This window comes from Punica granatum, chromosome 2, assembly GCF_007655135.1.
Source record: "Punica granatum isolate Tunisia-2019 chromosome 2, ASM765513v2, whole genome shotgun sequence".
Lineage (NCBI taxonomy): Eukaryota > Viridiplantae > Streptophyta > Magnoliopsida > Myrtales > Lythraceae > Punica > Punica granatum.
The window spans coordinates 4,618,970-4,630,367 of NC_045128.1; the positions used below are offsets into that span (position 1 = coordinate 4,618,970).

At 39.2% G+C, this 11,398-nt stretch overlaps 1 protein-coding gene and 1 pseudogene across 1 annotated transcript; one reads left to right on the forward strand and one right to left on the reverse strand.

The window, feature by feature from the left end:
* Positions 1-3,145: 3,145 nt before the first annotated feature.
* Positions 3,146-4,035, reverse strand: LOC116197989 (dirigent protein 21-like). Its single transcript, XM_031528279.1, has one exon. The coding sequence runs from the start codon at positions 3,956-3,958 to the stop codon at positions 3,383-3,385; it is 576 nt and encodes a 191-aa protein (XP_031384139.1). The 5' UTR covers positions 3,959-4,035; the 3' UTR covers positions 3,146-3,382.
* Positions 4,036-4,674: 639 nt separating this feature from the next.
* On the forward strand, positions 4,675-7,447 carry LOC116197302 (annotated as a pseudogene).
* The last annotated feature ends 3,951 nt before the right edge of the window (positions 7,448-11,398 follow it).

Genomic DNA, 11,398 nt, shown 5'->3' on the forward strand with positions numbered 1-11,398 from the left:
CTGCGGACACCACTTCTTTATGCATGATCGTTGTGTACTTGTGTTCTGGAATTAGCAATCTAGTGGGGGATTGTTGGAAATTATAGATTGCAAATTCATTGGATTTTATTAATGGGTCACTTAGTATGATTCATGAGTACTTGGACGAATTCGGGTTACGAAGTGAAGGTTCATTCATTCAATTGATACATTTGAGTGCAAAACAAGTGATGTATATGGAAATGTCTACATTAACTAAGTATTCATGTAAGATCATTAATTGCTTATCCATGGGTGATATTCCATCTAAGAGTTACGTCCAATACGAAGGGTTCTGACTTTTCGATAGTGTCCATTGAGTGCATATAAATAGAGACGCTATAGTGCTCGAATGATCTAAAGAAAATTCCAAAAATCAGAGTGAGAGTTAGCGAATTCCTCGATTTTGCTAGTTGAAGGAATTCGTAAGGCTTCGTTGTATCTCGGGAGGACCTTTGCCTTAACCCTCTAGCAACTTTGTGTGGGGGCAAATAGTTCTCTTTGGAAAGCGTCATTCGCGCCTCGAATCCTATCGTGTTAACCCCCATCGTCTCCGGATTGATCATCTCCACCCATTTCCCCAACAATGGTTTCGTAAAAGAATAGAAGCAAAGCTAAATAAAAGAATATGGAGGTCTCACTGACGAGGATTGAACTAAAGACCTCATGATTTCTGGTGACGACTTATATCATTACACCAAATTTCTTTCCTCATAGAGTTAAGTGTATTCATCAGTAGCATATATAATTATTGGATTTATAATACACTGCTAGAATTAATTATTCTCCAAGAACGAGAGTAATAATAACTTTAAGAAGTAGTTTGTTTTATTCTTTTTCAAGGCTCATGAAAAGTTAACAAGATGACCTTTTGTGGGTAAAAACCATTGTTATCAGAACCGGACCGGACCGAGCGATTCGACCGGTCAATTGGAAACCGGACCTATGACCGGTTCGGTTTTCTTAAAAACCGAAAATGCACAAAAAAAACTGACAAACCCAAAAAACTAGTCACTTTTTTTATAAACCCATAGAACCCATTCGAACCGGCCGGTTGGATGGGCCCAGGATTTATAAAGGAAACCCAACTCGAATCTCCCCCACCCGACCCGAAATCGAAAATGAGCAGAAATTGTAGAGTTGAATCGAAAACCCTAGTTCCTGTGCGGCTAAGCCTCTTGGTTCCTCCCTTTCCGAGGCCATTGCTGCCCTTTCCCTAGCAGAAATTGCAAAATTGAATCGAAAACCCTAGCCTTCCTGCAGCTATGCCTCTTGGCTCCTCCCTTTCCAAGGCCCTTGCTGCACTTTCCCCTGCCCGACATTGTCTTCTCGAAGAAATAGAACAAGCTTTTCGACGAATCAAGCAGAGAGAGCAGATATAAGCGAGGTTGTTTGATTGAGTTTTGATGGATGTGAAATGGGGAAGATTGCGGGATCAATTCTGCCATAGCTCCTCCTCTCTTTCTCTTCCACCTCCTTCTATGGCTTCTCTCTCTAGTCATCACCAGAGAACCCCACACACAGATACACACACCGAACCGGTCGGAATGAAGAACAAGATTTGGGGCTGTTGAGCAGGTGTTATGGGAGAAGAAGAGGTCGGTGGGGAGATGAAGAGGAAGAAGAAGAAGAACCGGGAGGACATTGCAGAGGAGGCTGGGAGATTTGAGGGAGATTTGATGATTTCTTTTGAAGAAGAAGAGGAAGGGTGAAAAGATAGACTTGAGGGAGATTGCAGAGGAATCAGGAAGGAAGGAGAGAAGAGAGAGGCCATGTGGCCATTACTGCATTCTTAATCAAACAATTGGTCGTCAAATCCTAGAGCTTTTGACAACTAAAGAATATCAGTTGTAAATTACTCTAATAATAGGGAATAATTAGAAAATATCGTTATAGAATTGGTAACTGAATATAGGTCGCTAATCTAATATTCTATCTTTTCTTGTATTTTTTGAACACATATAAAATATTATCTAATATTTATTACTATTTTGAATTTTCTTGTATTTTATGTTATTTTTTTAGAATAATAATTATTTATTTATTTTATAATTAAACAAGCGGTCCGACCCATCGAACCCCTGGTTGAACCCACAAACCCATGAACTCATGCCTTGACCAGTTTGATATCCGGTCCGGTTCTGATAACAATGGTAAAAACTAAAAGATAACTTTAGTCCTACATGATGAAAATTACTTAGCCAAGATATATATTAGAGAGTATTATATCCCCGAATATCCACGGCCAAGATATATATTAGAGAGTATTATATACCCGAATACCCATTCACCGTGTGGAATACACGGCAAGTTTATATTTAATTTGTATTGAATGGTTTGAAATAACGAAAAGCTGGCACCTGCTCAAGTAATAAGTCCATATTTCCAATAAAATCTTCTTCTTTTTTACACGTCCGGTCAAATCAAACGTGGCTGCACTGTTAGCGGTAATTTGTTGGTTGGCTTATCATATATAACGACGAGGACCAAGAAGCTAAATAGACTCACTAAGACAAATTATGCTCCTCAAAAAATTTTCTTAGTTTCCCCGTCCTTTATCAAGTAATACAATTTTTCGAGGCTAAAACACAGCTTGCCATGGCTCCTTCACGAGGAAGGGGTCTTAGTGATTTAGTAACATAAGACGCGAACTCGAAACTAAAAGACTCTGAATTGAATCCTCATTATGATAATGCACCTCCGGATCAAAATAATAAAAAGAATTTCATATCTTTCTTTCAGTTGAAAATTCGCTTAATAGACAACATTTAAGCAAGAAGCCATATGCATAGTTTACTGAAAAGTAGCATCGATGGTCTTTTTCAGTGACGGGTCATATGTGATGGTAGATGTCCCAAGTTACCCCATATAAGGCTATAATGTCATTAGTTTGCATCAAGAAAAATTTGTAAGAATCTGCGCTACTATGATTTCTATGTTAAGTATAGCAATTTATTTTCCCGAAACCACGGACACCGTCATCTTATTAATCTAAAATAATTCCATTTAAATATTAACTTAGGTGCTTTTAATGACTTTAAAGAATAATTTAATTGTCACTTTCAATCAAGAGAAAAATTCTAAATTTTACAACTTTCTGGGACCAAACAACTGGCAGACAGCGATGTGACCCAATGGGGCAGAGCCATCATTCTTGCAACAATCAAACCACGCACTCGAAGAATGTATCTCAGAAGAAGGCCCAGTATATAGTGCCAATAAATAGAGAGGATCGTTACTACGCTAATGGCACATAATTAGTTAAATGTACTAACTTATGAACTTACTAAATATAAAAATATGATGATATTAATTAGTCATGACGAAGCGAAGAGTCGAAGACTACATGATAAATTGTTTATATTTAGTAATGCAAGATTATAACCTTATACTCAACAATCGCATCGCCACTGGTGGTGTTGAATACATGGGTCTTTGCCGTTGCAATCCCACGGGCCAGTCGGAAAACCCCTGTCCCTCCGGTGATTGGCATCTCACGATAGGTCTCGAAAATCGGGTTCCGGCCTAAGACGCTCAGGGTGCTGCCATTATACTCCTTACTTGTGAACATAAAGTTCAGGGTCATGAGGAGGCCCAGCGAATCCTGCCCCGCGGACCCATAGATGCCCTGGGCCCGTCCTACAGGCTCGGAATTTGGGTCCGGCCCTACGGTGAGCGGGTCGTCCATCATGCTGAGGAAACCGAACATGGTTGGGGATTTGTCCGTGGAGGGCGCCCGGGCTATCGGGACAGCGGTGGGGTTCTTGCCGGTGACAGTATCATGGAAGTAGAAGTGGAGCTGAGTGGTCTTCTCCTTCGCCGAGGGGAGCGCACGGAACCACTCGGCAACCTTCTCAGGATCATCAGCCGTGCACCAAACGAACGGCAGTGCCATAACAGCTGCGAAAACGATCAGCGCCAGAACGGCTAGCTTGTCCATCTCTCTTCCTCTGTCTTTCCGGCTCTCAACCAAAGAAAAATCGATATAGAGGACCGAAAGGAACGACTATATATAATATATATGAGATGCAAATTGTGACTAATCTATATTCGGTAACTCGCTTTATGGGCTTGCGTTAAGAGGCAAGGCCCATGAGATATGAAGGAAACAAATCTCGTCGTTGGAAGGATATATTTATTTAGTATTATTTACTTATTATAATTTCCATAAATTATAAAACCCAAATTAGGAAATGTTTGATTTTTTGGTGGAAAGTAGTAGATTTCTCATTATCTATATATTAACTTTCTTGCGGAATTGTTGTTGTGTGTTCGAGTAATAAGAAGGTTTCAATTTGAAAGAAAAACTTGCCAAAGGACGAAACAAAGAGATGAGAAATCATCATTAGACAATTGATGCGGAACCACCCATATTTCCTGACCCCGTACATAATTAGAAACATAGTAAAGCCAAAAGATGAAAAGTCTACGATATTTGAAACATAGTTGTCCCTCTAACGGACTCTCTCGACATACTTTCTTCCTTAGCCTGTCTCTTCTGGTTAATTAGCAGTGTCTCTCCATTACTATTTCTTTTGCCGTCACCAACAATGGCTCCTACGTACTAATACCAATTTTATGTTCTCTAACACGTACTCCACCAATCCACGGATCACGATGAATATCTTTCCCTCCTACCGTGGCAGGTAGCGTTCCATGGCCGAAAAATGGTATAGCAGCAAAATGGGACAGATTGTGGAGGTAGATGGTCAACGTATACAAATACGCACGAGGGATATTTTGTGGATCAGCAAGGCATGCGGCTTGAAGAAGGAATGACAACAGTATGGCTTAATTAACGAGGTAGGGCAAGGGCATGTTACTGTGATTAGGGATGACGATCTTTTGGCACAAAGTTGTTTCGAGTCGATATAGCACAGAAGGTAATGTATTATCATGCATCAAATGCGCCCTTCTTCCTATTAATCTCTGACAAAGTGTGACATGGTGATGTTGTTCCCTCGAGTAGAATCCCTATAATCTAACGGCAGATCCATGAGGGTCCAGCAGCGGATCAGCAATATCTGCGGCAGCAAACCTGGTGGCAGTGACACTCGGCTCCGAGACAGATGGATCAATATTTCAAATGCCTTTGTGCGCATTAACCTACCGTTGGCCTCACCAGTCGTGGAGGTCTAGTTCCAATTACTCCTAGACAAGACACGGTTGGGTAAGTATAGATAAATTAAATTCTTGTGTGATTTAGGAATAAACTACTTTTAACTGTTCCCTACTAATAATATCAAGCAACTATTTTTCTTGATAAAAACGTTAAACGTCTTATGATCCTTTATTGTAGTCAATCGGGTACGAAAACGCCACTAATGAGAACGAAACCGAAAACTAGAAATTGATTTCATGTTGAGAACGGCTCAAGAAGTATTACTGCACTAAATTCATTTCTCAATCAGTTTACTTTTTCATATTCGTACAAAATAATAATCTAAACATGTGATGTACTTTTGCACATCAATTTCTATGAAAAAGATATTGCACGCCAATTTCTATATATAATGAAAAGTTCCGTCATCAAAAACAGAAAAAGCTAATTCCCACGTTTCTTTCCAACTTTATGTTGCATTCTATAATGGCCACTAGAAATTTCGCAGCTTTTCATGCACGTCATTTTTTTTTTTATCAGGCAACGACATGAAGAAAGGCCAAATATTGTTAGATTCTTTCTTGATGTGATAAATCAAGATGTGTCTTGAAGTGTATTGTTGTTTATAGGCCAATGTGCAGAACAGTGTCCGATGCCCAATATCATAGTCGGTTTCGACCGTCACGATGCCCAAGCAACAAGGGCAGCTTCAAAATAGGTCCCACGGGGGGCTACAAGCAATTTCTCAAAGCCGATGGGCTCAAAGGCAAGAGACTTGGAATTGTTAGGGATGCTTTCTTCAAATTCGCCGAAGGATCAATTGAAAGTATAGTTTTTAAGAGCCACTTCAATACATTGAGGTATATTTATTAACTTGGCTAATCAATAAATGGAAAATCAAATTCAGGATATATCGCTATACACTTTATAATTCTGCATAACAGTCGCAGTCAGTCGAAAGTTTTACGCGGTACTTTATATTTCCCAGGAAAAAGGGTGCATTCTTGGTGGACAATCTGGTCCTGAACCGAACATTTTCCAATGGCACCTCGGAGTCAGTAGCGACGCTGTTCGAGTTCAAAATAGCTCTTAATGCTTACCTTAAGGATCTCGTGTCTACCCCAGTTCACTTCTTGCAATATATCATTGCCTTCAATAACTAGCACAAGGCTGCGGTAAGAGAATATCGATGCATTTGTCTATAGCTCTATACATATTGCATCGTATAGGTTCCTAGATAGCTTGATTCACACAGACGAGCTATATATTTGACACTAATCCATCATTGTACTCGAAAGTGAAACCGAGATTCCAACGGTCTAGTGGAAATGTATTTTGTGAATTTCACGACCGGTGCACAAAACTGGAGAAAGTGACTGACAAGTATAATGTTGGTTTCCATAAACCAATTTCGTGATAATTGCAGGAATAGATCAAGGAGTATAAGCCGCAGCTATTCGAATTAGCCCACATGACCAATGGGACAGATGACCCCAATTATAAATCATCAGTTCAAAATCTAGCAAAAATCAACAAGAATGGCTTCGTGAACTTCATGAAGAGGAACAAACTCGACGCTTTGGTATCATTAGGCTCAGATGTGACCTCCATTCTTGCAATCGGGGGGCACCCGGGAATTAGTGTCCCTGCAGGATATGATGCTGATAGAGTGCCATTTGGCATTTGCTTCTCGGGGCTAAGAGGTTCCGAGCCTAAGCTCATCGAGATAGCCTATGCCTTTGAGCAATCCACCAAGATCAGAAAGCCTAACCCCTTGTTCTCCTGATGAACAAAATACGCTATTCCGATGGTCAGATTCGAAGGCATCTGATTATGCAATAAACTAGTTAGCTAGCTAGCTAGTATATGTGAAATCGTCCACATATCCTTTTCCGGCTAGCAGCTAATTTTAAGGAGAAATCATATCCTACATGTATGTTTATGATGATATCATATTGGCAACTTTGATGAAAATGCAATGGTCATACGCATGCATGCATTATAAACCTTCCGATAATCACTGCCCGGCCAGATGCCTCGCCTTTCCTAGACTCCTATCCCGGGTCCGTCCATCCTCTCTATGGATCTCGCCCCTCCTTGCTGTGGATTGTAATTTCTTCTCACGAACGCTTTGGCTGGAGTTGTAGAAATGTCCACCTTCTGAATCGTCTTAGGGAAGTGGGTGAAAAATATTGCATTTGCAGCGTCTAGGCCTTGCTTGGCAAATGAGTAATTTTTTTAACTCTACTTCACTTTAATTTTACTTATCTTCAATTCAACAACACAATTATTATTATTTCCCTTTTTCTTCAATTTTTTTCTATTCAATATTTTATACTAAATTTTCTCAACTATTCATGGCTTTTTCCACGATTAAGCAAACAATCATTACTTCCTCTCAACTATTCATTATTTTTTCTCACTTTTTCTCATAATTCAATGATACAATCATTATAATCTCATAGAAATATAATTATTTATAGTTGAAATGGAGTAAAGTAGCCAAACAAAGCCCTAGATCCATTCATTTTCATCCCCTATCCCATTATCTACTTTTATTTCCATAGGCTTCATTACTTGTAATTAATAGGTTGAGACACGCCAAATTGTCGCCCGAACGAGGATCAATCTCCCCAAATAGACTGAGACGCATTGTGTGTCCACATAATCAAATAGCAACTAGAGTAGGCCCCGTTTGAATTGTTAAACTAATTTTAGAATCATAATTTTGATTTTAACTCAACACACTACACAACAAAAAATACACGTTTCCCAAGTCAAATTTATAATACTATCTCATTTGTCTTTTTCCACAATCAAAATCAAAATCATGATTCTAAAATCATACTAACAATTCAAACGCAACCTAAATAAAAATTCAAGTAAATTACTTATAACTCAAGTAAATTATGTAAAAAGCAAGAAAATTACCTAAGATCATGTAATTTACTTTTTTCTCGGTTATAAGGGAAGCTTATGAGTCTAGTACAAATATAGAAAATAAAGTTAAATAAAAGGACACATAAGTCTCACTGGTGATAATCAAATCTGGAACCTTTTGGTTCAAAATTGGCACTCTTGTGCCACTGCATCAAGATCCATTCCTCATCATACGTGCATTTTCAACTGTATGTATGATAGACCAACCCCTATTTTTCTATGTCGTATCCATTAAAGAAGAAAGCAACATGTGAGCGTCCATTCGAGACTGTTCGTTCGGGAACCACTTAGAGATTGGTTTGACCTTTCCCTGGCCACTCTGAGCTCACCATTCACTTGGAGCATTGCCCCAGAAGTTGGCCAACTCGCCCAGGCTAGCATTCCCCGGGATCACAGCTGCGGCATTCCTACGCGGGCCACCACCCCTGCGTCTGGAGGCACAATGGAGCCGACCAAAGCCAGTGAGCCAGCAGTCGTGCTCAGTTTATCCTTTATGGCAATGTTGTCCTTGAGCAGCAGGGGCATCTCGTGCAGTCCGCCTCTTGGCCAAATCCGCCGTTCTCGGTTAGCCCTCAGGGCTTGGTGGATGGCATCGGGGTTGACCTCAATGACAGATCGGGTTGAACCGACAGATCCGGGCAAGGTAGAACTCGGTGAGTTGCCTGGAGGTGACCCGGTTCTTAGCAAAGGCGAGCTGGAAGTCGCTGACGGTTGCCTTAACGAGGCGCAGAGAGTTAGGTCTAGTAACAGTTGGCTTGGAGGATGCCGATGGTGTAATGAGCATAAGAAGAACGAGGAGAGAGGAGATGAGAAGGAATTTAGTGGAAGCCATAGTAGAGTAGAGATTGATCATGAGGGAGCGCAGCCATCCGTCTCACTTATGTACAAAGGATTGATAAAATGATTCACTACGATAACACTCGCTTTCGATCCCAAATTAAGAGGTTTTAATTTTAATATCATCAGTGAGACTTGCTATATTTTTTTAATCAATGCATTTTTCTTTCGACTAAACCAAAGAAAAAAAGAAGAATATACAACAAACGATTCACATAATATTTAATCATTGCGAAATTCTATATGAGTCTGTGTCACTGTGACACGCTTTATACTTTAATTCAAAATGTTTAGTATTTTAGTTAAATTATTTAGTATTTTTGCTATTTTAATGGATTATACAAAATACTAAACATTTCAATCGTAATACTAAACACTTAAATTGAAAGCAGAAATAAAAAACACTTATACTAATCAAGATTACTAAAACTATTAAATATTTAAAGTGAAAGTATCATCATGACATGGATTCATGTTACCAAAACCCTTTAATCATTAGTTTGAGTACATATGGTGGGATACAATTCATGCTTTTGGTTTATAAAAACCCAATGTCCACGTGTGGCTGCTTTTTCTTTTCGATGGGTATTTTTATATTTGGAAGTTTAATGAGTTCTGACTAATTCAATTCGAGCCGGATCTGCTCACTAAAAGATAACACTATTTCAATATGAATTTTTTCCATTCACAAAACTCGAACCCAAAATATTGAATGAATAGAATAAATACCGAACTGTTTGAACTAATTTATGTTAGTTTCGCTACTTTTTTTTTTCTTTGGTGGAATATGCGTGGATGCTTTATATATGTCAATATTATCGAGGGAGGGGTTTTGTTTATTGTCAAGAGATTGTTCTAACTTCTTAGAATGATCCAATTTATACGCGCAATAGATTATCGAGGTGCCTTCAACTAAATGTGACCCTAAATTATATGACAACCCTCGAAGCGATAAAATAGAGACGTTGAAATGATATGTAAGGCAATAAAAGTGAATATTAAGCTCTAACAATATACTACGTGATATTTATCTCTAGTTATTTGAGCATAAATTGATGATGGGAGTACCCTCGAATATAAGTAAAACGATTAATTAACTCTTTTCGAACTTATAAGAATTACTTAGATTTTTATTTAATTATATATCACGATACTTTATATATTTATGTGTGTGAGGAAGAACTTAGTTGATTTAATGGCTTCGAGTGTCCTCCGAAGTCTGAACGGTCTAATAGCCCGGCTATGAGGGGGACAGATGCAGAATTTGGATTTGAGGGGTGAGGTTCTTAAAGGACAAGTAAGACGATTTTTTTTTCGAATTAAAGGAATAAATGTAAAAGAATTTTATCAAATTTTGAAGAAAAAAATAAATATTTCTTAAGACGTTAAAATTTTGGTTGATTACCATCCTCAGCCCCCAGTTCATCCGACCGTAATACACGTAACACATGGGGTTGAGACTTACCATCTTCATCATGGAAACTGAAAAAGTATATTTTGAAAAAGCATATTTTGACTGAATGAATTAACTTTTGAAATAATGATTCAAGCAAAACTTTCATAATAATGAGATCGTGTCCCTCTTTGCAATGTGGAATGCAACTAACCACACATTCAGAATATCTATCTATCCATCCATGAAATTATATCTCATCCGCGTGGTCCAATAGGAATCAGTACTTAAAACTAAGAGTACATTGATTCGACATCCAGTAGTGTTTTCACACCATCGCGCTACACTATGCGTAAAAATACCCACTTGATCCTACATGGATTTAAGCCCATCTGCAACCCAAAAACTTAAGTTTTTGAATTGCAGATGGGCTCAAGTCCGTATAGGCCTAAGTGGGTATTTTACATAGTATCAGAGCGGGTTACGCTTCTGCGCGCATATGTGTGGGTTCACATCACGCCAGTTGAAATGTCTATTTGTCGATGGGCAGTCGAAGTACGCCCATGTTTGGCCCGAGTGTGAAACTCGTAGTCTCTTTGAAATCTAAGTGCAGAGAAAAACCCGCCTCGTCTTAGTCCGGCCCAATCGTGGCCTCACTGTCAATTGTCGTCCCCCCTCCTCCCGAGCACAGAAGTCCAGTCCCGGCTCGTGGTTTGTTCTTGAGGGCGGGTTGTTCTAGTCCACGTGGCACGTGTAGGTGAATGTTAAAGCTACACGTTGCCACGTGAGGGCGGGTGTTGAGAGTAAACATTCCACACGGAAAAACTAAGAAGAATCCAATGGGTTTATAAGAGATTGGGTATCACAATCTATTAGGTCGAGCTTTTGGGTTGGAGATGGGCCCAATCGCTTATAGACCCAGTAGGTATTTTACACTATGCATCACTTTTCATCATCGACACCCAGACTATTACGATTAAACATTTCAAATATTATGTGCGTACTTTCATTTCCGAATTTAGTATCCCTGAACCATTCCGGATTTCTAATCTAATTAAGGTTACCTCAAAAGTATTTGTTGGTCACACGATCCATTTAACTGTACGATG